Source organism: Chiloscyllium plagiosum, unplaced genomic scaffold (genome assembly GCF_037043375.1).
Source record: "Chiloscyllium plagiosum isolate Xiang-an unplaced genomic scaffold, Cpla_swu_hap1 HiC_scaffold_19, whole genome shotgun sequence".
Classification (NCBI taxonomy): Eukaryota; Metazoa; Chordata; class Chondrichthyes; order Orectolobiformes; family Hemiscylliidae; genus Chiloscyllium; species Chiloscyllium plagiosum.
Window position 1 is genome coordinate 12,786,914 of NW_028270157.1, and position 27,931 is coordinate 12,814,844.

At 40.8% G+C, this 27,931-nt stretch overlaps 2 protein-coding genes across 4 annotated transcripts in view; one reads left to right on the forward strand and one right to left on the reverse strand.

Moving 5' to 3' along the window:
- LOC148146717 (uncharacterized) overlaps positions 1-27,931 on the forward strand; it is a 195,949-nt gene that overhangs the window by 86,928 nt on the left and 81,090 nt on the right. The gene's annotated exons all lie outside the window — the stretch shown is intronic.
- The window catches only part of ppm1h (protein phosphatase, Mg2+/Mn2+ dependent, 1H), a 157,797-nt gene continuing 149,442 nt past the window's right edge, over positions 19,577-27,931 (reverse strand). Inside the window, exon 10 of the mRNA XM_087997023.1 lies at positions 19,577-21,015. Within this exon, the coding sequence (XP_087853149.1) occupies positions 20,868-21,015 (148 nt within the window). The 3' untranslated portion in view covers positions 19,577-20,867. The remainder of the gene's footprint in view (positions 21,016-27,931) is intronic.

A 27,931-nucleotide genomic window follows, 5' to 3' on the forward strand; every position in this document is an offset into this window, starting at 1 on the left:
ATGAGACTAGTTTAGTTTGGGCTTATGTTTGGCATGGACTGGTTGGACCGAAGGGTCTGTTTCCATACTGTATGACTCTATGACTCTATAACACTACACAATATCTGAAGGACAGGGAAACCGCAATAGAGAAAATACAATATACTTTAGCGAACTTGAGGAAAGTAAATTTACCGAGCAAACCTATACTAACCAAGCAGACAACTCCAAGATATAAAATGTTTTTCATTATTCTATTCTGCAGTTTTTGTTACATGCCAAGCCCTTCCACATCTAAGATTATTTTAAAATATAGTCAAGATAGCAATATTTAAAACTGAAAGCATACCACTGTGTTAAGTGGTTAATTAGCCACAGTACACAATTAGAAAGACACAACTGGTTATATAGCTTGAGGAACATCATGCATGGAATAGATCCCTAATCTAACTAAGCCAGAACAGGAATTCAACCCATTCTCCCGGTGTTATTCTGAACCATACACAAACTATCTGAGCTAATTGGCCTCAATTAAACATACACCAGTGTTTTCTTTTACCTATCAAATTGCTTTAAACAATACAAGATCACTTACTAATGCCTAAGGAGGACTTTAGGTTGAAAAATAATGTCGCTAGTGACTTATTGTGATTTTGGAATTACAGTGCTGTAGTACCATTGAACACGAAAGATGACAGTTCTAACATTCCATTCAAAGGCATCAGCTAATGCTTGAACAAGCAGTACATTAGTTGATACTGTTAGACAGGAATTTATCAGTTATACTCATTGAAGATAATGCTTACTGTGCAATGTGTTGCAATTGAATATGAATGTGCTGTTTCTGTGGATATGAGAAAAGTATGCAACTGGTTTTCAGTTATTCAGATGAAACTAAGAAACTTCTCTTACCATTGACAAGTAACCATGGCTATGCGACTTACCAACAAAACTAATCCAACCAAACTAATCTCCAAAGTCTGAGACCTAGGTTTCTGCTCTGCCCTCTGCAATTGGATCCTTGACTTCCTGACCCACAGACCCGCAATCAGTGAGAATAGGTGACAACACCTCCTCCACAGTAATCCTCAATACCAGCTCCCCACAAGGTTGCGTACTCAACCCGTTACTATACTTCCCATAAACTCACGACTGTGTGGCCAAATTTCATCCTAACTCCATCTACAGCTTCACTGACGAAGCACTGTTGTAGGCCAAATCTCAGACAATGATGAGACAGAATACACAAAAGAGAGAGCGTGCTTGGGGGCGGGGTGTAAAGATAACAAATTCTCCCTCAAAGTCAGCAAAACAAAACAGCTGGTCACTGACTTCAGGAAGCAAGGCAGACGGCACATCCCCGTCTTCATCAATTGTGCTGAGATGGAGATGGTCGATAACATCAAGTACCTGGGAGTGATACCAACAATCTGTCCTGGTCCACCTACAGTTAAGAAAGTACAACAGCGCCTCTACTTCCTCAGAAGGCTAAGGAAATTCAGCAAGTCCAGAAAAAATCTTACCAATTTTAATAAGTGTATCATAGAAAGTAAGCTATCAGGATCCATCATTGCTTGGTATGGGAACTGCTCTGCCCAGGATCATAATTAACTACAGAGAATTGTAAACACAGCCCAGTCCATCACGCAAGCCAACCTTTCAGCCATTGACTCCATCTATACTTCTCACTGCCTCAGGAAGGCAGATAACATAATCAAAAATATCTCCCAACCCGGTTATAATCTCTTCCAAACTCTTCCGTTGGGCAGAAGATACAAAAGCTTAAACACACATATCAATAGATTCAAGAACAGCTTCTTCCCTGCTGTAATTAGACTTCTGAATGGACCTTTCAAATTTTAACATTGATCTTGCTCTTATTATATTTGTACATTGTATTCCTCACTCTGTTCTGTTACTCTTATGTACTTTGTATGATATGGTTAGCACTTAGATAGGAGACCACCTGGGAATATCAGATGAAGTAGACTTAAGTAGGGCTTTAGTGGTGCAGTGGTATTGTCTGTACCTCTGGGCCAGAAGATCCATGTTTAAATCCCATCTGCCCCAAAGGTATGTCATTTAAAAGTATTTAAAAATACCTCTAGCATCACAGAGGTATTATCACTGGGCTGTTAATCAAGAGACCCAGGTAATGTTCTGGTGACTCAGATTTGAATCCTGCCATTGGCAGGTCATGGAATTTGAGTTCAGTAAAAATCTGGAATTAAAAGACTAATGATTAGATGATGAATCCATTGTCAATTATTAGGGAATAACCCATCTGGTTCGCTAAGAAAGAAACTGCCATCCTTACCTGGTCTGGCCAACATGTTACTCCAGACCTGCAACAATCTTAACTGCTCACTGGGCAACTGGGGATGGACAATAAATGCTGGTCAGTGATGCCATCATCCTATGAATGAATGAAAAAAAATGTTCATTGGTCCCATTTCAAATATACAAAAAAAGGTTAACCTGGACTGAATCAGACAGTAGTAATTTTGGAATAAATTCTCTTCCATCCAATCTCTGTATCAAAACTGTAAATTATTATCCAGAATAATTTTGGTTTTGCACAAACTAAGGAATGTTTTCTATTGGTTTCATTCTTCAAAATTGAAGTCAGTTAGTCAATTTCATTTTATCATGTGAAATAAAAAAATGAATTTATAGTTTGCAGATCCTACATTATTATATAACGTATAGCCCCAACTACTCATCCCAGTGGATAGTTGTTTATATTTAATCATGTTTACCTCGGGTTGAGAATGTAAAAACATAAAAGATTTGAGCAGGAGTGGGCCATATAAGATTATGGCTAGTCTTTTTGTGGACTCAGCTCCACCAATCTGCCCTCCCACCGTAACCCTTAATTCCTTTACTGTTCAAAAATCTATCTTTGCCTGAAAAACATTCAATGAGATAGCCTCAACTGCTTTACTGGGCAGGGAATTCCAGAGACTCACAACCCCTTGGGTGAAGACGTTCCTCCTCAACTCAGTCCTAAATCAGTTCTCCCGTATTTTTAGGCTCTGTCCTCTAGGTTTACTTTCACCCGCCAGTGGAAACAATCTCCTTGCTTCTATCTTATCTATTCCCTTCATAATTTTATATGTTTCTATAAAATTCCCTCTCATTCTTCTAAATGCAAATGAGTATACTCCTAGTCTACTCAATCTCTTCTCATAGATCAATCCTCTCAACTCCAGAATCAACCTAATGAACCTCCTCTGCATCCCTCCCAGTGCGAGTACATCCTTTCTCAAGTAAGGAGACCAAAACTGTACATAGTACTCTAAGAGTGGCATCAACAGTACCTTATACAGTTGCAGCATATTCTCCCAACTTTCAAAATCCATCCCTCTAACAATTAAAGACAATATTCCATTTGCTTTCTTAATTACCTGCTGCACTTGCAAATCAACTTTTTGTGATTCATGCACAAGGACACCCAGGTCCCTCTGCATGGTGGCATGCTGCAATTTCTCACCATTTAAATAATTATCCATTTTGCTGTTATTCCTTCAAATTGGATTGTCTCACATTTACCGACATTGCACTCCATTTGTCAGGCCCTTGCCCACTCACTTAATCTATCTACACCCTTCTGCAGACTTTCAGCGTCCTCTACCACTCATCTTAGTGTCATCTGCGAACTTTGACACACTAAACTTGGTCCCCAACTCCAAATCATCCATGTAAATTGTAAACAATTACAGTCCCAACGCTGGTTCTTGAGGCACACACCTAGCCACTGATCACCAATGAGAAAAACACACATTTATCCCCACTCTTTGTTTTCTGTCAGTGAACAAATTCTCTATCCTTGCTGATGCAGTACGATAATTCCATACACCTTTATCTTATGCAATAGTCTGTGCGACACCATTTCAAATGCTTTCTGGAAATCCAGATATACCACATCTACCTGTTCACCATTATCCACCATTCATAATATCCTCAAAGAATTCCAGTAAATTAGTTAAATATGATCTGCTGCGTAAGCCCGTTGGAAAAATTTCGATCTAGGTATCTTGCTATAGACTTAAGCATTTTCCCCACTACAGAAGTTAAGTTAACAGGCCTATAGATATCTGGCTTTTGTCTACCTCCTTTTTTTAGACCGTGGCATCACATTTGCTGTTTTCCAATCTGGAACCTCCAGAGAGTCTAGCAAACTTTAGTAAATCACCACGAGTGCATTTGCTATTACCCCCGCTATCTCTTTTAGTACTCTGGGATGCATTCCATCAGGGCCAAGAGGTTTGACTGCCTTTAGCCCCATTAGCTTGCCCAACACTACCTCTTTAGTGATAATGATCACTTCTAGTTCCTCACCTGCCATAGCCTCCTTATCAACAATTATTGGCATGTTATTTGAGTCTTCCACTGTGAAGACTGACACAAAATACTTGTTCAATGCCTTGGTCATTTCCTCATTTCCCACTATTAAATCTTCCTTCTTGTCCTCTAAAGGATCAATGTTTACCTTAGCCAGTCTTCATTTTGTATATTTGTAGAAATGTTTGCTATCTGTTTTTATATTCTGAGCTAATTTACTCTCATAATCTATCTTTATAGCTTTCTCGTGGCTTTCTGTTGACCTTTAAATATTTCCCAGTTCTCTAATTTCTCACTAATCTTTAACATTCATGTGGAGTATATGGATTTCAGTAAAGCATTTAGATTAGATTAGATTCCCTACAATGTGGAAACAAGCTCTTCGGCCCAACCAGTTACTCCGATGAGTAACCCACCCAGACCCATTTCCCTCTCGCTAATGCACCTAACACTATGGACAATTTACCTTGGCCAATTCACCTGACCTGCACATCTTTGGACTGTGGGAGGAAATCGAAGCACCCGGAGGAAACCCACACAGACACTGGGAGAATGTGAAAACTCCACACAGACAGTCGCCCAAGGCTGGGATTGAACCCGGGACCCTGGTGCTGTGAGGCAGCAGTACTAACCACTGAGGCACTGTGTTGCCTCATGGTTCCCCACAGTAGGCTATTGCAGAAAATACGGAGGCATTGAGGGTGATTTAGCAGTTTGGATCAGAAATTGGCTAGCTGTAAGAAGACAGAGAGTGGTGGTTGATGGGAAATGTTCATCCTGGAGTTCAGTTACTAGTGGTATACTGCAAGGATCTGTTTTGGGGCCACTGCTGTTTATCATTTTTATAAATGACCTGGATGAGGATGTAGAAGGATGGGTTAGTAAATTTGCAGATGACACTAAAGTCTGTGGAGTTGAGGACAGTGCGGAAGGATGTTGCAGGTTACAGAGGGACATAGGGCGGCACGGTGGCACAGTGGTTAGCACTGCTGCCTCACAGCGCTAGAGACCCGGGTTCAATTCCCGCCTCAGGCGACTGACTGTGTGGAGTTTGCATGTTCTCCCCGTGTCTGCGTGGGTTTCCTCCGGGTGCTCCGGTTTCCTCCCACAGTCCAAAGATGTGCAGGTCAGGTGAATTGGCCATGCTAAATTGCCCGTAGTGTTAGGTAAGGGGTAAATGTAGGGGTATGGGTGGGTTGCGCTTCGGCGGCTCGGTGTGGACTTGTTGGGCCGAAGGGCCTGTTTCCACACTGTAAGTAATCTAATCTAATCTTCATAGATAAGCTGCAGAGCTGGGCTGAGAAGTGATAAATGGAGTTTATTGCAGAAAAGTGTGAGGTTATTCACTAATGTTCTATGTTCTGTATAGCTTTCAATTTGATAGGCTCCCTTATTCCTTAGTATCCATGGCTGATTATCCCTTTTTTAACAGTCCTTCCTTTTCACCGGGATATACTTTTGCTGAGTACTATAAAAGAATCACTTTGAAATTCCTCCACTGTTCTGCAATTGTCCAACCATATGGACTTTGCTCACAGTCTACCTTAGCCAACTCTTCCCTCATCCCATTGTAGTCTCTTTTGTTTAAGCACAAACACTGGTTTTGGATTTTACCTTCTCATCTTCCATATGTTTTTAAAATCCCTAAATGTAAGATCGTTAGTTATTCCTGTCTGTTTATACAGGACCAGATCTAGAATAAGTTGCTCCTTATAGGTTCCACTACATTCTGTTCGATGAAACTGTCGAACTTGCATTCTCAATGTTGTCTTGACTAATAAATATGTTGATTAAAATGCCCCATGATAATTGCTGTACCATTTTTTAAATGCATCACTATGGGGCCTTGTTCCTTTGCCTGTTAGGACTATGTTCCTTCAAGTATATGCCCCTCGAATTCTCAACTATCTTATCATTCCCACCACTGTTCCACACACTGGTGTTGATCCTTCTGGTTTATTTAATAAGTTTTCTCATATTAGTGTGAAACCTAGTCACAGACTGAATCTGTCCTCCAAGTCACTGGAGAATCATCTGTTGTTCATCATCCATCTCCACTAAAAGGCATGACGAGCTGTGTAGTAATCTCAGGATTGCTACAGTGCCACAGGCTAGTAAGGCTGGGAACAGAGAGCAAGTGCAACTGAACATGCAGCTGCAGAGCTGGTGTCGGAGGGAAAGCTTCAGTTATGTGGATCATTAGGATACCTTCTGGGGAAGGTGGGAGCTGTACAAAGAGGACAGGTTGCTCCTGAACTGGAGGGGTACCAATATCCTGGGTGGGAGATTTGCGAGAGCTCTTCAGGGGGATGGAAATTGGAGTTACAGATCAGAGGATGGGGTAGCTGGTGAGCAGGCAGATACAGTTGCACAGAGTCTGAAGAAGGATAGACAGTTGATAGGGCAAAGTTGCAATCAGTGTAATGGGTTGGAGTGTGTTTATTTTAACACAAAAAGTGTCAGGAATAATGTTGATGAATTTAGAGCATGGATCAGTACTTGGAACTACAATGTTGTGGCCATTACGGAGACTTGGATATCACAGGGGCAGGAATGGTTGTTGGATGTTCCAGGGTTTAGATGTTTGAAAAGGAATAGGGAGGGAGTGGCATTGCTAAACAGGGATAGTATAACAGCTGCAGGAAGGGAGGTCGATGAGGAGGGTTCATTATGGGTGAAAGTCAGAAACAGAAAGAAGCAGTCACTTTTGTTGGGAGTTTTCTATAGCCCCCCCCACTAATAACAACAGAGACTAGGTGGAGCAGATTGGGAGACAGACTTTGGAAAGGTGCAGAAGTAAGTCTTGTTGTCATGGGTGACTTCAACTTTCCTAATATTGATTAGAACCTCCTTAGTGCAAATAGTTTGTATGGAGCAGATTTTGTCAGGTATGTCCAAGAAGGATTCCTGGTAGGTAGGCCATCTAGAGAGAAGGCCATATTGGATTTGGTGTTTGGCAATTAACCAGGTCAGGTGTCAGATCTCTCAGTGGGAAAGCATTTTGGTGACAGTGATCACAACTCCCTGATCTTTACTATAGTCATGGAGAGGGATAGGAGCAGATGGTATAGGAAAGTATTTAATTGTGGGAGGGGGAATTACAATGCTATTAGACAGGAACTGTGCAGCATAAATTGGGAGAAGATATTCTCAGGGAAATGCATAATGGAAATGTGGAGGTTGTTTGGGGAGCACTTGCTGCGAGTGCTTGTTAGGTTTGCCCTACTGAGGCAAGAAAGGGATGGTAGGGTGAAAGAACCTTGGATAACAAGAGATGTAGAACATCTAGTCAAGAGAAAGAAGCAAGTTTACTTAAAGTTGAGGAAGCAAGGATCAGACAGGGTTTTAGAGGGATACAGGTAGACAGGAAGGAACTGAAGAATGGACTTAGGAGAGCTAGAAGGGGAGCATGAAAGAGCCTTGGCGGGTAGAATTAAGGAAAACCCAAGGCATGCTACACTTATGTGAAGAACAAGAGCATGGCCAGCATGAGGGTTTGGGCTGATCAGGGATAGTGGAGTGAACTTGCTTGGCATTGGAGGAGGTCCTTAATAAATACTTTGCTTCTGTGCTCACTAGTGAGAGGGACCTTGTCATTTGTAGGATGGCGTGAAACAGGCTGATACACTCAAACAGGTTGATATTAAGAAGGAGATTGTGCTGGAAATTTTGACAAACATGAGGATAGATAAGTCACTTGGACCAGACGGGATATACCCAAGGTTACTTTGGGAAGCGAGGAAAGAGATTGCTGCACCTTTAGTGATGATCCTTACATCCTCACGGTCCACTGGAGTAGTACCAGATGATCGGAGGGTGGCAAATGTTATTCTCTTGTTCAAGAAAGGGAATAGGGATAACCCTGGGAATTACAGACCAGTCAGTTGTATGTTGATGATGGGCAAATTATTGGAGAGGACTCTGAGAGACAGGATTTTTCATTACGTAAAAACATAGCTTGATTAGAAATAGTCAACATGGCTTCATGAGGGGCAGATCATGCCTCACTAACCTTATTGAATTCTTTAAGGATGTGAAAAAACACGTTGATGAAGGTAGAGCAGTGAATGTGTTATATATAGATTTTAGGAGAAAGTGAGGTCTGCAGATGCTGGAGATCAGAGCTGGAAATGTGTTGCTGGAAAAGTGCAGCAGGTCAGGCAGCATCCAGGGAACAGGAGAATCGACGTTTCGGGCATAAGCCCTTCTTCAGGAATGAGGAAAGTTTGTCCAGCAGGCTAAGATAAAAGGTAGGGAGGAGGGACTTGGGGGAGGGGCGTCAGAAATGTGATAGGTGGAAAGAGGTCAAGGTGAGGGTGAAAGGTCAGACTGGGGTGGGGGCGGAGAGGTCGGGAAGAAGATTGCAGGTTAGGAAGGCGGTGCTGAATTCGATGGATTTGACTGAGACAGGGTGGGGGGAGGGGAAATGAGGAAACTGGTGAAATCCGAGTTCATCCCTTGTGGTTGGAGGATTCCTAGGCGGAAAATGAGGCGTTCTTCCTCCAACCGTCGTTTTGTTGTGGTCTGACGATGGAGGAGTCCAAAAACCTGAATATCCTTGGTGGAGTGGGAGGGGGAATTGAAATGTTGAGCTACAGGGTGGTTGGGTTGGTTGGTCCGGGTGTCTCAGAGGTGTTCTCTGAAACGCTCTGCAAGTAGCCGGCCTGTCTCCTCAATATAGAGGAGGCCACATCAATATAGATGCGGCGGAGTCGAAGGAATTGGGAGAATGGGATCCTGGGAGCAGATGCGGCGGAGTCGAAGGAATTGGGAGAATGGGATTCCTGGGAGCAGATGCGGCGGAGTCGAAGGAATTGGGAGAATGGGATTGCGGCGGAGTCGAAGGAATTGGACATCTACTACAAACCGACCGACTCCCACAGCTACCTGGACTACACCTCCTCCCATCCTGCCCCTGTAAAAACGCCATCCCATTCTCCCAATTCCTTCGACTCCGCCGCATCTGCTCCCAGGAGGACCAGTTCCAAAAACGCACAACCCAGATGGTCTCCTTCTTCAAGGACCGCAATTTCCCCCCTGACGTGGTCGACGATGCCCTCCACCGCATCTCTTCCACTTCCCGCTCCTCCGCCCTTGAGCCCCACCCCTCCAACCGCCAACAGGACAGAACCCCACTGGTCCTCACCTACCACCCCACCAATCTTCATGTACAGCGCATCATCCGCCGTCATTTCCGCTACCTCCAAACGGACCCCACCACCAAGGATATATTTCCCTCCCCTCCCCTATCAGCATTCCGTAAAGACCACTCCCTCCGTGACTCCCTCGTCAGATCCACACCCCCCACCAACCCAACCTCCACTCCCGGCACCTTCCCCTGCAACCGCCGGAGGTGCAAGACTTGCGCCCACACCTCCCCCCTCACCTCCCTCCAAGGCCCCAAAGGAAACTTCCATATCCGCCACAGATTCACCTGCACCTCCACACACATCATCTATTGCATCCTCTGCACCCAATGTGGCCTCCTCTATATTGGGGAGACAGGCCGGCTACTTGCGGAGCGTTTCAGAGAACACCTCTGGGACACCCGGACCAACCAACCCAACCACCCTGTAGCTCAACATTTCAATTCCCCCTCCCACTCCACCAAGGATATGCAGGTCTTTGGACTCCTTCATCGTCAGACCACAACAAAACGACGGTTGGAGGAAGAACGCCTCATCTTCCGCCTAGGAACCCTCCAACCACAAGGGATGAACTCGGATTTCACCAGTTTCCTCATTTCCCCTCCCCCCACCCTGTCTCAGTCAAATCCATCGAATTCAGCACCGCCTTCCTAACCTGTAATCTTCTTCCCGACCTCTCCGCCCCCACCCCAGTCTGACCTTTCACCCTCACCTTGACCTCTTTCCACCTATCACATTTCCGACGCCCCTCCCCCAAGTCCCTCCTCCCTACCTTTTATCTTAGCCTGCTGGACAAACTTTCCTCATTCCTGAAGAAGGGCTTATGCCCGAAACGTCGATTCTCCTGTTCCCTGGATGCTGCCTGACCTGCTGCACTTTTCCAGCAACACATTTCCAGCTATGTATAGATTTTAGCAAGGCATTTGGTCGGCTCATTCAGAAAATAAGGAGGTGTGGGATACCGGAACATTTGCCTGTCTGGTGTCACAAAGCTAGTCCCTTTTTTTCTAAAAGCTGTTCCTTGGCTCAAGGAGACTCTGTCCTTGATTTTTTTCAGAGGGGCAATAAACCGGGCCGGATTCCAATCAGTTTGGTTTGGTACAGAGATGAAAAGGATTTTGAGAGGCCTTTTGTTTATATGTAAACAGATGAGACTTCAAGCCAAAGTGAGTCAAGGTTAGAATGATGCTGGAAAAGCACAGCAGGTCAGGCAGCATCCAAGGATCAGCAAAATCGACATTTCGGGCAAAAAACCCAGTCATCAGAAATCAGGCCAAAGTGGTCATGCTTTAGAAGTGATCTGTATAAAGAGAGGCGAGTGGTTAGCTCTTTAGCTGAACAAAGCAGTTTTTAGTTCAGTCTGAACTGGGAAGTTCAACAGGGGACTGTGTGGAAACTCTCTCTCTTTATGCCCTTCAACTTCAAACTGTAAGCATGTGTTTCATTTATACTGTTTTTTAAAGGGAGTTTGTGTATATTTGGAACAGTATAATTACATCTAATTAGATAGGCTGAATTCTGTAGAGGTTCTTTATTTTGTTCTTGTGTTTCATTTTGTAATTTTGTGAATAATTTTTTTGCCTGTTTTAAAATCTAGTAGTCAACCTAACTAATTTACTCTTCACTGTACACTTACTGAAACAAATTGCAATGTTAGATCTAGGGCTGCCTGCTTAAGAATGTTTTGAGTGGTCTGGCATGGTCCAAAACACTGAATACAGAATTGGCTCGCCCCTAGAAGTTCCTTCCTTCCTGTCTACCTTGTATCCCTCTAAAACCCTGGAGCTTGGTGACCAATGATGTTCCACAGGGATCTGTGCTGGAACCTCTGCTCTTTGTGATTTTTATAAATGACTTGGATGAGAAAGTGACAGGGCAGTTTAGTAAGTTTGCCGATGACATGAAGTTTGGTGGAGTTGTGGAGGGCTGTTGTAGATTGTAACGGGACAGTGACAGGATGCAGAGCTGGGCTGTGATGTGGCAGATGGAGTTCAACCTGGAAAAGTGTGAAGTGATTCATTTTGAAAAGTCAAATTTAAATGCAGAATACAGGGCTACACACATGACCCTTGATAGTGTGGAGGAACAATGGGATCCTGGGGTCCACATCTATGGATCCCTCAAAGTTGCCACCCAAGTTGATAGGGTTGTTATGAAAGCATATGGTGTATTGGCTTTCATTAGCAGGGGGATTAAGTTTAAGAGCCACGAGGTTATGCTGCAGATCTCTAAAGCCCTGGTTAGACAACACTTGGATTATTGTGATCAGTTGGGATCGCCTCATTATAGGAAGAATGTGGAAGCTTTAGAAAGGGTGCAGAGGAGATTTACCAGGATGCTATCTGCACTGGAGGGCATGTTTTATAAGGAAAGGTTGAGGGAGCTAGGACTTTTCTCAATGGAGCGAAGAAGGATGTGTGGTGACTTAATAGATGTATACAAGATAAAAAGAGATATAGGTAGATTGGCTAGCCAGAGACTTTTTACCAGGATGGAAATGACTATCACAGGAGGGCAAAATTTTAAAGTGGTTAGAGAAAGGTTTAGGAGAGATGTCAGTGGTAGGTTCTTTACACAGAGAGTGTGGGTACATGGAATGCACTGCCAACAGTGGTAGTAGAGTCAGATACATTAGGGACATTTACGTGACTCTTGGATAGGCACGTGGATGGTAGTAAAATGTGGGGCATGTAGGTTAGATTGATCTTAGAGTAGGATAAGAGGTCTGCACAACATCAAGGGCTAAAGGGCCTGTACTGTACTGTACTGTTTTATTCTATGTTAATCAAATTGGACCAAATGGACAAATACCTGGTATTTGTAGAACAGATCAGAAGTTGGATATTCTGTAACTCAGGGGTTCACGTATGATTTACCAAAGGCTTTTCAAAAAGGCAAATTGAATGATGATCTTTATTGTGAAATGGAGCCAGTATAAATTTAAAGACATCTTAATACAATTGCACAGGGCACTAGTGAAACCACACTTAGTATACAGTGTACCATTTTGCTTACCCTTGAGGGATATACTTGTACTGGAAGTTCAGAGTAGGATCACTATGCTGATTCCAAGGACAAATGGAGTTATCTTATGAAGAAAAGTCAGAGAGATTGAACCTATCGAGTTTAGAAGAATGAGAGGTGGCCTTATTGAAACATGTAATATTTTGAGTGGGTTTAACACAGCAGATGTTCATTGTTTCTCTTCATGAGAGAATTGAAACTAAGGGTCTAAACAGCTTAAAAATAAGGGGACTTTCAGTTAACATTGAAATGAGGAAACATTTTTCTCTGAGGACCACTAATGTTTGGAATTATCTTCCCCAAGGAGCAGTGAAAGCTAGGTCATTGAATAGATTCATGGTTGAGTTACATATACTTGATGGACAGTCATTTCATCTGTAAAGTGATAGTCACATTCCTGTGTGACCCGTGATACAGTATATAAAGATCGCGCAATACAAAAACACTTCAAGTGATGGCAATGTAATCATAGCCAAACCGTTTAAAAAGTTTGCACTTTAGAAACAGCATCCCCTATTCATCAGTCACCTTACAGCGAATTCGCATTGACAAAATGTGTGTTATAGCAGAATTACCTATACAGGTCAAGGGTTATGGGGATGGATAGGAAGGTGGAGTTAAAAGCACAAAAACTATGATCAACAATACTATCCACATTGTGGGTCACCTTATTTAAGGAAGGATGTAAATGCAATGGAAACAGTTCAGAGAAAGCTTAGCAAATACCTGGAAAGGGTGGATTGTTTTATGAGGAAAGACTAGACTTGTATCAGTCAGAAGTTAGAATAGTAGGAATTAATTTGATTGCAAAATAAAATCTTGACGGGTCTTGACACAATAAGTGTGAAGAGGATGTTTCCTCTTGTGAGAGATTCTAGAACTAGAGGTCATCTATTTAAAAACAGACATGAGGCAGAAATGTTTCAGAGTGGTGAAATCAACGTCCATGGATATTTTAAAGGCAGAGGTAGATAGAGTCATGTGCAGCAAGTAGTTGAAGTGTTATTAGGTGAGAGATATGGGTTCTAGCCATGATCTTATTGAATGGGACAGTAAGCTCAAAGATGCTGAATGGCTTTCCCTTGCTCCTAGTTTATATGTTCATATGATCTTCCTAAATTATATTGTAATAATATGCTCTTCTGAACTGGGAAACAAGTTTTGCTTAGAAGCAAAATTAGACACAGAACACCAACCATTTTAATCCAACAGGTACATTTTGTTCCAGAAGAATGCATGATGCCAGATCCCATCAACCAACAGGTATTCAGAATTCTCTCAATCCTGAACCCAAATAGGAAAATTACGTGGACCAAGAGTCAGTTAAGGTCAATAAAACCATGCCAGCAACGTCCACACTTACACAGAGATTGAGGTGACATATTCTATTCCACCAAGCTTAGGTAGCTATGAAGTGCAGAAACTTATTTTTGTTTAAATGTGTGGATATGGTCCTTATTGTCTATCAATGATTATTTTATTCTTACATATGTGAGCAATGCTGGAAAGGCCACATTTGTTCTCATCTCTAATTTTCCTACAGAGGTTTGCTAGGCTAGAGGACAGTTAAGAATCAACCATGTTGTTGTGGGTCTGGAGTCACGGGCAAGTCAGACTAGGCAAGAATATCACCAACAGCTTCATTACTAAGACTTAAGTCTACATTACAGATTTATTAAGTGAAAATCAAATTCCACCAGCTACCATTGTGGGATTTGAATGAGTGACCCCAGAATGCTTGTGAGATTAATCACCTGCTACAATTGGGTGGTAAAAACAGTCCCACAAACTATTTATAGAGTCAGAAACAGATCCTTCGGTCCAACTCATCCATGCCAACCAGATATCCGAATCCAATCTAGTCCCATTTGCCAGCATTTGGCCCACAGCCCTCTAAACCCTTCCTATTCATATACCCATCCAGATGCCTTTTAAATATTGTTATCGTACCCACCTCCAGCACTTCCTCTGGCAGCTCATTCCATTCACGCACCATCTTCTGCGTGAAAACGTTGCCCCTTAGGTCCCTTTTAAATCTTTCCCCTCTCGCCCTAAATCTATGCTCTCTAGTTCTGGACTCCCCTACCCCAGGGAAAAGACCTTGTCTAGCTACCCTATCCATCCTCTCATAAGAGGTTTATAAAATCATAAGGTTACCCCATAGCCTCCAATGCTCCAGGGAAAACAGCCCCAGCCTATTCAGTCTCTTCCTATAGCTCAAACCTCCAACCCTGCCAACATCCTTGTAAATCTTTTCTGAACCCTTTCAAGTTTCACAACATCCTTCCGATAGGATGGCGACCAGAATTGCATAAAGAAACTACTTCTGACATTTGTCCTATATCACCTCTCAATTTAAAGCTATGTCCCCTCGTGCTAGCCATTGCCATCCAAGGAAAAAGATTCTCACTGTCCAACCTATCTAACACTGATTGTCAATTCAGTCGCCTCTCAACCTTCTCTCTAATGAAAACAGCCTCAAGTCCCTCAGCCTTTCCTCATAAGACCTTCCCTCCATACCAGGCAACATCCTAGTAATTCTCCTCTGAACCCTCGCCAAAGCTTCCACATCCTTCCTATCATGCAGTGACCAAACTGTATGTAATACTCCAAATGTGGCCGCATCAATGTTTTGTACAGCTGCAGCATTATCTCATGGTTCCGAAACTCAATGCCTTTACCGATAAACACTAACACACCGTATGCCTGCTTAACAACCCTATCCACCCGGGTGGCAACTTTCAAGGATCTATGTACTTGGACACCGAGACCGTTCTGCTCATCTACACTACCAAGAATCTTACCATTATTACAGTAATCTGCATGGTAAAAACAATGACTGCAGATGCTGGAAACCAGATTCTGGATTAGTGGTGCTGGAAGAGCACAGCAGTTCAGGCAGCATCCAAGAAGCTTCGAAATCAACGTTTCGGGCAAAAGCCCTTCATCAGGAATATAGGCAGTGAGACTGGAGCGTGGAGAGATAAGCTAGAGGAGGGTGGGTGTGGGGAGAAAGTAGCATAGAGTACAATGGGTGAGTGGGGGAGGGGATGAAGGTGATAGGTCAGTGAGGAGAATGTGGAGTGGATAGGTGGGAAAGGAGATAGGCAGGTAGGACAAGTCCGGACAAGTCATGGGGACAGTGCTGAGCTGGAAGTTTAGAACTAGGGTGAGGTGGGGGAAGGGGAAATGAGGAAACTGTTGAAGTCCACATTGATGCCCTGGGATTGAAGTGTTCCGAGGTGGAAGATGAGGCATTCTTCCTCCAGGCGTCTGGTGGTGAGGGAGCGGTGGTGAAGAAGGCCCAGGACCTCCATGTCCTCGGCAGAGTGGGAGGGGGAGTTGAAATGTTGGGCCACGGGGCAGTGTGGTTGATTGGTGCGGGTGTCCCGGAGATGTTCCCTATAGTGCTCTGCTAGGAGGCGCCCAGTCTCCCCAATGTAGAGGAGACTGCATCGGGAGCAACGGATACAATAAATGATATTAGTGGATGTGCAAGTAAAACTTTGATGGATGTGGAAGGCTCCTTTAGGGCCTTGGATAGAGGTGAGGGAGGAGGTGTGGGTGCAGGTTTTACAGTTCCTGCGGTGGCAGGGGAAAGTGCCAGGATGGGAGGGTGGGTTGTAGGGGGGGGCGGGCGTGGACCTGACCAGGTAGTCACGGAGGGAACCGGTCTTTGCGGAAGGCAGAAAGGGGTGGGGAGGAAATATATCCCTGGTGGTGGGGTCTGTTTGGAGGTAGCGGAAATGTCGGCGGATGATTTGGTTTATGCGAAGGTTGGTAGGGTGGAAGGTGAGCACAAGGGGCGTTCTGTCCTTGTTACGGTTGGGGTCTGAGGGCGGAGGTACGGGATGTAGACGAGATGCATTGGAGGGCATCTTTAACCACGTGGGAAGGGAAATTGCGGTCTCTTCAGGAGGCCGCCATCTGGTGTGTTCTGTGGTGTAACTGGTCCTCCTGGGAGCAGATCCGGCGGAGGCGGAGGAATTGGGAATACGGGATGGCATTATTGCAAGAGGTAGGGTGGGAAGAGTTGTAATCCAGGTAGCTGTGGGAGTCGGTGGGTTTGTAAAAAAATGTCAGTGTCAAGTCGGTCGTCATTAATGGAGATGGAGAGGTCCAGCACCACTAATCCAATAATCTGCATTCCTGTTACTCCTTACAAAGTGAATCACCTCACACTTTTCTGCATTAAACTCCATTTGCCACCTGTCAGCCCAGTTCTGCAGCTTATCAATGTCTCCATACCATCCTTTGTCACTATCCACAGCTCTACCGATCTTAGTGTCACCTGTGCATTTACTAACCCATCCTTCTAAGCCCTCATCCAGGTCATTTATATAAATGACAAACAACTGTGGACCCAAAACAGATCCTTGCAGTACTCCACTAATAACTGAACCCCATGATGAATATTTCCCATCAACCACCATTCTCTGTCTTCTTTCAGCAAGCCAATTTCTTAATCAAACTGCTAAATCACCCTCAATCCCATGCCTCCGTATTTTGTGCAACTGCCTACTGTGGGGAACCTTATGAAACACCATACTGAAATCCAGATACACCACATCAACCGCTTTTCCCTCATCCACCCCATTTGGTCACCTTCTCACAGAACTCAATAAGGTTTGTGAGGCACAACCTACTCTTCCCAAAATTGTGTTGACTATCCCTAATCAACTTATTCACTCTAGATGATTATAAATCCTATCTCTTATAACCCTGTCCAACACTTTACCCACAACTGATGTAACGCTCACAGGTCTATAATTTCCAGGGTTTTCTCTATTCCCCTTCTTGACCAAGGGAACAATTTTTGCTATCCTGCAATCTTCTGGCACTATTCCTGTAGACAATGACGACATAAAGATCAAAGTCAAAGGTTTCCCAGCGGATCCTAGGATAAACTCCATCCAGCCATGGGGAATTTATCTGTCTTTACACTTTCCAGAATTGCTAACACCTCCTCCTTATGCATCTCAATACCATCTTGTAAAGTAGCCTGTATCTCAGTATTCTCCTCGACCACTTTTTTTTTCAGTGCGAATACTGACGAAAAGTATTTATTTAACAGTTCCCTATCTCCACGCACAACTTCCCATTACTATGCTTGATTGGCCCCCAATCTTACTCTAGTCATTCTTTTATTCCAGATATAGCTATAGAAAGCCTGAGGGTTTTCCTTGATCTTATTCTCCACTGACTTCTCATGTCCCCTCCTGGTTCTTCTTGGCTCTTTCTTTAGGTCTTTTCTGGCCAACTGAGCCATCACATCTCATTCTAACATAAGCCTTCTTCATCCTCTTGACAAGCTAACCAGTTTACCTTGAGGAACCTTGTTGAATGCCTTACTGAAGTCCATATAGATCACATCCACCACGCGTCTCATCAATCCTCTTCGTCACTTCTTCAAAAAACTGAATCAAGTTAGTGAGACATGATTTCCCACACATAACATCATATTGACTATCCCTAATCAATTCTTGCCTTTCCAAACACTCCATTTCCTGCACCTCCGCCCTCTAATCACAACAATGATAGAACCCCCTGGTCCTCACCTTCCACCCATGGAATCTCTGGATACAGCGCAATATCCTCTGCCATTTCTGCCACCTACATCAGATCCCACTACCAAAAATATATTTCCCTCTTCATCCCTATTTGTATTCTGCAGAGGCCATTCCTTCCACGACTCCCTCATTAGGTCCACGCACCCCACCCTTTATACCCAGCACCTTCCCCTGCCATCACACGTGGTGCAAAACCTGCGCATAAACCTCCCCCCCTCACCTCTGTCCAAGGCCCCAAAGTGGAGATTTTCCTGCACTGGATAGGAAATCAAAAGACATATCTAGCAACATTAAATGAATGGTAAGAATGTTTCCAAGTCAGGATGCTACCTGACTTGGAGGTGATGGATTGTTATGTAGCCATTATCTTTCTAGATTGTAAAGGTTAAGGCATTGGGAGATTATAACAAATTATTTCCTCAGAGTGGTGGATTTGTGGAACAGATATTCATGAAAATTAATGTTAATAAATCATCTTATAAAAGAGGATAAAGAAGTGTGAGGTGGGTGGTGGAAGATAATTGTCTTTTGGCATTGTACGTCACCTTAAGTCTTTGAAGAGTAAAGTTATAATTTTATTATGTTTAGCATAGAGGGAATGGGATTGAAAGTTAGAAGGCCAAGTACAAATGTAGGTGAGACATATTTTGGAAGATATTCATTTAGGTGCGGCTAAAACCATTGATATGACATGTCAAGGGAAGTGACCAGTCAGATGAATAATGGAGCTTCGAAGGTCAGAGAGATGTACTTAGTATACACTCAATAATAACCTTATACCAAACAGTGAAAAAATACTGTTGATAATTTCCCAAACCATACCTGCATGAATATTAATAGTTGGATTATATTCAAAACAAAGTTAATTTAGCCCTTTGACATGGTAATGAGCCAAACTTTGCTGACAGTTTTAACTTTTCTATATGACCTTCAAAAGGTTGAGGGGCAAAGACTAAACTTGAGGGTATAAAATGTCACTTGTTCAAAGACTAGCTTTACACAACCAGAACAATTAATATAAAATAATATAGAAATGCATGGCGAAATCTATTAGAAAATTGTCACTTAACCTTTGGATGCCAAATTATGAATACAGTATATCATAGACTCTTAAACAGTTGGAAAATTCCAATTAATCTTGCAGAGACCTTTGAGTGAAAAATGTAGCAAATTAAAATTTGCATGAGTGTGTTAAAGGGTTCATTTCTTTTGGGGTGATGAGCCACATTGATCTACATGTTGGGGAAAGTGCATTACCTTGTGTATTTACTATTGCCATGCGAAATTTAAAAAATACCTGTACTAAAGAAATGTTTGCCTAATGCATATGTTAACCTGTTTATTACCAATCATTTCAAAACCGTTTCTGTCATGTTCCTCGTCATCAAATTTGGCATATGAAATGCAGTATGGAAATAAAAGAGGCAACTTACAAAGTAGAAACATTCAGAAAGATTTACAATAAAAATGTCTGTTGCAAGTACAATTTGTGATTAGAGAGATAACGGAATAAAGTCTTTAAACATTAAGCAAATTTAATTACTGTACAGTGCAATATTACTGTCCTCTTACAAATCACCTTCATGAACAGTCAAATACAACATCACACTAGTTATTTGCATCTTCATTCCAGCCTTCTTACATACTACTTTTAAGACTCCAAACACAAAGAAAATTTCAAACCTGCCTGAATGTAACATTGCTTTTCAATAAAAATATGTTCCACAGTTCAGTCTTTCAGAAATGAATGAAACATTTAAAAAATCTTTTAATAGTTTTTTCCTTGGCATCTACAAAATATTTCAGTGAAGCTCATCTCAAACCTTAAATACTCCAATGAGATGAATAGCACTGATGTAGAATAAATACTTTTGCCTGTTACTGCTGCTTCTGAGAGAGATTGGCCTGGGGATGGTGTGGTGATTTTGGCAGCATTTTGACACTTGCCAAGCATATACTATCAGTGGTAAAACCAAAAAACAGATAGGTGCAACAAATCTATTCATGTTGAATGCAGTATATGACAAACATGACAAAGAGAAAGACTAACAAAAGCCTGTAGATAATCTTAGGCAATGTCTACTCAATAGCCAAAGAAAATCACTTTACAAAAATAATCAGCAGATTCACATATCTTGCCCTGCAGTTGCCAGTATGTATAACAGTTGGAGGCTTGTATCATTTTTTAAACAAACTGTGGTAACCAGTTTTAATCTTCAAACAGTGCCATAAAAAAACCAAAACAATACTCACTACATTATGACAGCATAATTCTGTTAGACGATTGCCATATTGATTATATGAAGAACTCTAAAACACAGCATGAAGAATTTCTCTCTCCTTCACTAGCATTACAGCACTTGCAAAATATACATCAAAATTCCAAAATTTATAAGTTATAACACATTTTTAATATTTAAAGACTTTACAATTTTTGATAAATATCCTTCCTTTTTGATTTATACAGGATATATTTATTTGATTGCAGGAAAAACAATTACATCAACTATAACAATGAAAGTAGAAGATAAAGTTTGTGAATTTTGAACTGAAAGCAAAATCTGCCAATATACGATTTTATTAAACCCCCTTCTTTTCATAAGAATATTTGAATCAGTTCTGGGACTTCTGCTTCTTATTGTCTGGTCACCACTGGGATAGGATTTCCTCGTGTTTTTTATTTGTAGTGAAACTGATGATTTTTGCTACAAGTAAAAAAACAAAGGAAATCGTCCTCCCTTCAGTATCATTACAGGGCCAGCAACAAATAACCAGTAAGTCACTTGGCATGATGCAGTCATTATCATGTCAACTTGTTTCCATGCAGGAGAGGAATGATGTACATGGAGATGTCATCACCTGAACCAAGTCTATCATTTGATATCCTCCATCCTCGGTCCTTCAAGACACCTCTAGCTCTCATCACCAGGTCCTGGGCTGCCAGTGTGTATCTGTGAAGAAATAATATAATCATGAAGCATATAACTATACAAACAACTAATATTTACTTAAGCACTACATTATTTACCCAGTAAATTTAACCAAAAGTTGTTGCATATGTGCAGTGACCATTATACAGGCCGATCTAATTTTCTACAACTTCATTCATCCTTTGGAGTAGACTTTAACTCATAATATAAAATGGATAGTCGTGGTAACCTACCCTATCTGTCCTGTTGACTTAAGTGGAAATAAAAACTGGAGATATATTAAACAGGCTGATTTGCTGTCATATGTTTTATATTATCACAGAAAATCATACTTACTCTCACTATCTTTAATTGATAGTTCCAATTTTTCGATATTCTCTTGAACACAATGATTCTCAATTTGTGTTCTGTTCAATATCTAAGTGTACAATAGTATAATTCAGGGATATAACAATAGTTTGTTAGTAGTTGCAATTGAATCAAAATATTGCATTGTTTGCATGTGTCCTTCTGTGTTTCTTCAATCTTTCCAAAGGCCAACTGAAACAAGTCCATAACAACTTGGAGCAGGGATAGGCAATATGGTGCTGCGAGTTTCTGTTATTCTATAAGATCATTGTGGGTTTGATCTTGACTGCACAACTCTACATTCCAATTTGTTCCTCAAAATCCTCAACTCCCCATTTGTTTAAAAATCAGTCAATCTCAGTTTAGAACATATGAAATGACTCAGTCTCCACAGCTTTCTTGGGAAGAAGAGGGTCATGAATTGAAGATTCAATACCTTCAGATAAATGCTTCCTTATCTGCATCTGATACATGCAATTGTCACAATACTGGTTCTTTTTACAAGGTTACTATGCCCTTGAGTTTTTTTCAGAGAGGGGTTAAGTGGCCAAGCTCCAACTAGGCTGGGTTTGAAAGTTTTATTGGGGCCCTATGTTTATCTCTAATAAATAATATGCTTCAGGCCAAAAGATTTCACGTCTTTAAAAATACCAAAATAATCAAATGGCAGTAGCCAGCTAACTGTGGAGCTAGCCTTAGTTTGGATTAGTTTTTTTTTTAATTCAGTTCAGAAGTTGAGTCTGTTTAGTTGCAGCAGAGGATGTATGAAACAGGCTGCTGATCTCTCTCTAACTTTAAGCCTGCAAGCTCTAGTTTGTTTCATTTTTACTGTTTGTGCTAAGGGATTTGTTATTGGAGGCAAGTATTTTTGGAACAGCATCATTAAGTCAGGTTTGGATAGGATAAGTTATCCAGTATTCAGTTTTCTATTCTTTGTGTTTCATTCCGCCATTTTGTAAGCAAATTTTGTTTGTTTAAAACTTGGAAGCCGAACTAGCTGATTTACCCCAGGAATATCCACTACCTACTTAACTAAAACAAAAAGCAAAGTTACGGTCTGGGCTACCAGCTTAAAAATGTTTTGAGGGGTCTGGCCTAGTGCACAATACAATCCATTATTCTGAAAGGATGACCCCTTGATCTACATTCCCCTAAGAGGTATACATCCTTTCATCAACTAACCTATCAAGCCTCCTCAGAGGCTTATACGTTTCAATAAAGTCACCTCTCTTTCTTCTAAACTTGAAACAACAGGAATTATTCCTGTTGTCTTGGTGAAATTTTATTCTTCAAACCAACATCAAACAAACGGACTGTGTGGTCATTATTCCATTGCTATTGTGAGATCTTGCTACGCAAGATCTGTCATGTTTCCTACATTACTTCAAAAATACTTCATTGGCCCTAAAACAAATCCCAATCGTCCTACAATTAACCTTGTGAACCTTCTCTGAACCATATCCAATGAATTCCTAAGACTATGCAAGGATAAAATATAATTTGATTGAGTTTTTTGAACAATTTTGAAAGTACATAGAAACATGCTTAAAATCAGGACTAGAACATAGCACTCAGGGGAACAAAGAAATCACCACAGAAGATGCTAAAAGCTCTCTCCCTCAAAAATCAATAGATGTTATTTCAATCTTAAATCTGAGATCAATACATTTTCCCTGACAGGCATACTGTCATTTTATAGTTTAGGCGTAAACTGTAGCTTTAGTGCGAAGATGGCACTGACCATTGCAATATGGGAGTCCAACCAAAAAATGGGACAAGAAACAAGGATTGCCATGTTAATTTGCAGAACAACTTAATGTACAGTGCATAATTCTAATATTAAATTTTAAAAATTCAACTGATCTGGCATCAGTGGAAAGACAGACAGAATTAAGGATTGCAATCCAATTTGACTTCTTCTTCTGTGTTCTGAGGAAGAGTATGTAGTTTTACATTCTGCTCATAATGATTTCTAGTGTTGTAATAGCAGGATTTTTTAAAAAAAGTTATGGCTTCTTTTATGAAGAACTTTTCCATACCCCTCATTATTATTATAGGGTCTGTTGATTCTGTTCAAAGTTTATACTGAGTGAATGAGCATGGAAAAGTGCTATGAGTTGACATGCAGGATACAAGGGGACATAAGCGGTGAGTTGAGGGGCATAGGGAGCAGTGGCAATACCGTTTGAAGGAATCCAGACACAACTTGCAACAACCCTCAGGAGTCTTGATAAGTACTTGAATGCATGAAAATTGCAGGATTCTAGGAAGTATCCATCTCCACACTGAGCTGGCCAGATTGTGAGTACAGAGTATTACAGGCTCACGATCCCTACTATCTTCTGCACTGGAGAAAATTGACAGTAGGGACAGAACCAGGTCTCATCCACTATTTTAACAAGTCCAAAGAGTCTTCCTGACTCCATAAAATTCAATCCTTCTATACGTAAAAGCTTTCAAAGATGCCTATTATAAAATGTTTACATATCTATTGCCTAAAAAAAAATTAAGAGCTTCCTTGGAGGCCCGCAAATGAGTACAATTAGCAGAAATATGTCATTCAGATTAAATTGATTTAGGGCTGTGGTATGTTCCAAAGTCAGGGCCTGCTTCTCTCAAGATGCTTTATAACCAGTGCAAACTCAATTTGTACTGGAGATGATTTGAGTTTAAAATTCCTTTACCTTTTGCACTTTTTTGCCCAATTTTAGACAAACTAGCTAAAATATCTGAACGACCTTAATGTAAACTCAAGCACTTTATTTTAAGTTGTGACATCAAGGCACCTCTTAACATCTCATGGATGAAGTTATATTCTCACCTGTTCACCATTAAGGTTCAGGGTAAGGGAAGCAGACATTTTTTGTTTAATTCTCTGTTCAATTTATTTAAGTTGTTTCACATGGAGATATTTTTCCTCCCCCAGTCAAATTATTGCTGCGTTCTTCAATGAGCAAATCTGCTCAGGACTAATTGCACAGATATAAAAATTAGTACATGTTTAAAAACAATATTTGGCACAAAGAATGGTTGACACTTTAAGCCACTCTCGAATGTGCACTTCAATAGTTGATCACTAACCATCTGCTACTTTATCATATATATTTATATAGATCAAAATTAAGTTTGTTAAGATTAATTTTATTCACAGGCAAACAGATTGTGATCATAAATGTCATTAAAAACTACAGGTGAATGGTGATCATGGGATGAAATTAAAAATGATGAGACATTCTCATGTGAATAGGAAAAATAGATCATATATTTCCTTCAAAACATAATATTATCCTGGACATGGATCTGCTTTCATGTATAATAGAGTTGACAAACTTGCATCCTTTTGAAAGTACAAAGTCTTTGGGACTTGAAAGAAAAGAAGTCTACCCAGTGTCGTCATCATCTTAAATCTGTGCCCTATCACATTGTTATTCTTTAAAACTCTGTGCTCTTCACTTTTAATGGAAAGGAAGATATTGGTACAACTCTAATAATTTGTTACAGCACCATGAAACCATAAAAGCATTCATGAATTGAAAAGAACGGTGAACAAAAGGCAGAAAGCCTTCAAAAAGTAAGTGCCAGTACATTGGGCCCATTTATATTTTAATTTAATTATTATTGTATTTTGTGCATTTTTTAAAAAAATGGAAGATTTGCTAGTCACAAATCATAAGGTCTTATAGCACACGATCCATTGTGAAGCTTATTCAGAGAACACCAGTGCAGAAAAAACGAAGTGCTGGATAAATTTACCAGACATATCTGAACTTCAAGGGTTAAAAAACAAATGGGGATTGCATAATTAAAATATTTCCTGGAATTTAGAAGCTGCAGTATTGATTTAATCAAATGTTTCAAAATATTGAGAGAATAGATAGGATAGAAAGGGGCAAATATTTCTGATGGTTGTGAAGCCTAGGACTGGAGAGTTCATTCAAAACAATTAGAGCCAGACAGTTAGGAGAGAAATTAGAAAACACTTCTGGTTAGTATACACTCAATATGTCTTTGGCAAAGACAATCCAAAACATAGGCCTGAACCCTTAAGTCAGAGGTTCCTCCACATGGCTTATTATCTCTCATTCCCAGAAAAGAATGCGTTATGAAGTGCCAAAAGGCATGTCATTACCATCCCCACATTTATTTTCAAATGTTTACAGCTTGAGGCTTTTGTAGGCATTGATATGCTGCCCACTCTCAAAGAATTGATGTGAATTCCCATAACAACGTATGTAGGATAGAGACCTAGCAACATTGGTCTCTACGTGTTTTCCTTACTGAATTACACAAGCTCGAAGTTGACAAGTGTGTAGGGGCTGTTGCTTTGAATACTTTATAAAATATTAATCTATTTTATAAAAATGATAGAAAATGGATGTAGATGGTCTTAAGAAAATATAAAGATGATAACAGAACTTGGTGGGCGGGGGGGGGGGGGTGTTATAACAACTAAAAAATATTGAACGAGCTTTTTGTTTAAATTTAGAAAAGCTAAGGCTGTAGAGTCCTAAACGAGGGCTTCAAGGTTATAAGTGGGTTTATAAACAAGAGTATGATGTTTCCACTTGTGGGGATATCAGAATTAGATGCCGTAAATACAAGATAGTCACTAACTAAATCAATTAGGAATTGAAGAGAAACATTTCTACAGAGAGTGTGGCTATAATGTGGAACTTGTTGAAGTGAGCGCATAGATGCATTGATGGGGAAGTTGGATAAATATGAAGAAAAAAGGCAAAAGTTTAGATCACCAATATGGAGCAGAAACACTGGCATGGGATGGTTGGACTGAATGGCATGTTTCTGTGCTGTTTGATCTCTGTCTTTCTATGTAAGTGTATTGCTAGGGTGTGAAAGGTAACAAGATAGACTACAGGTTGTTCTGCTATAACATAAGTTTCGTCAATGCGAATTCACTGTAACACTATTGATGAATAGAGGATGTTATTTTTAAAGCACAAACTTTTAAAACGTGTGTTGGCTATAGCGCGATTGAATCGCCAGCACTTTAAAGTGTTATTTGTATTGCATGATTCTTATATAACATGGGGTTGCACAGGAATGCAATTATCGCACTACAAAAGAAATGTCTGTATCTGTGTCCAAGCTGTGGAATTTGATATTCTTACTGTGTCTTTCCTTTGCACCTGGGTACAACATAAAGTTCTCTCAACTCAATATCAAATCAGTGATGTCTGCCCCAACCAAGCTCCCAGATCCCCCCACGACCAAGTAGTACTCCTCGGGGATACAGTCAGATTTCACTATTTATGTCAGAATTCTGACCATAATGTAACACATAGACTGTCTGACTGTCATAAATAAAACATTTTTTGTTATGTTTCAGATTTAGAAAGATGAAAACACAAAGGTTGGATTGTGATTATTTTACTACTCATATTCAATCTTTATCTCAGGAAACAATGTTGGATGGTGTCCAGGTACCGGTTTGTCTTGATACCAGATTAAGAAATGTTGAACAATGTCCAATGTGTCCAGCATCATTTGGATTGAAACTAAAGTCATCAGAAATTGTCATTCTGCAGCTCACTAACTTGATGCAAATGAGGATGGGATTCTCTTCCAATAAACAACAGCTATTATTTACACAGGACCTTTGATGTTCCAAAACATCCTAAGATTCTTCACTTTATTGTTATTGAACAAAACCCAACATTAATCCACATAAAGAAATCATATAACTGATAATCAAAAGCTTGGTCAAAGAGCCAAGCTTTAAGGAGCATATTAAAAAAGGAAAGTGAGGTAAAGAGTTAGAGAGATTTAGTGTATTCCAGACTTTTGATCTAGGTAGCTGAAGGCACGGCTGTTGATGGTGCAACAATTAAAATCAGAAATGCAGAGGAGGGCAAAATTGGAGGAGTACTGTTTTCCAGGGCTGGAGGATTTCACAAGAAAAAGGAATGGTTTGAAAACAAGGATGAGTGTGTTAAAATTAAGGTGCTGTCAAGTCAGAAACTAATGGAACTCGGCAAGCACAGAGGTGATGGACATGAGACTCAATAAGTTTAGGGTGCTACTAGTTGAGTTCTAGATAAATTCAACTTTGTGCAAGATAGAAGAATCGAGGCCAGCATGCACATATTTTAATAGTTAAGTCCAGAAATAACAAATGCATCAAGTAGATTTCACCAACAAAGTGTAATTCAGGCTACAATCAGATCAGCCATGATCATGACAAATCGTGAGGTAGATCAAAGGAGCTAAGTGGCCTGAGTATGCTCCTAACATGCATACAGATGTTCCTCGATTATCCGAAGGACACAGGCGGGGAATATTTTGTTAGGTTAATCGAATACTGGATAATCAATGGCAGATAACATAGTTAGCCATGCATCAGGACCTTGCGATCTTGTTCAGATAATCCAAAAATCAGTTAATTGAATGCCAGATAATTGAGGTTCCTTTGTATATCTCATACGAGAGCAAGTCGTGGAATTTAATTTGGATTGAGCTAGTACATTGCCAGCACTGGGTCAAATAGTCTCCCTTTCTGTGCTGTTCAAATGTTATCATGCTGAGTGACAGTAGAATTCTCCATTAAAATTCAATACTTCAGTCTGTGTCC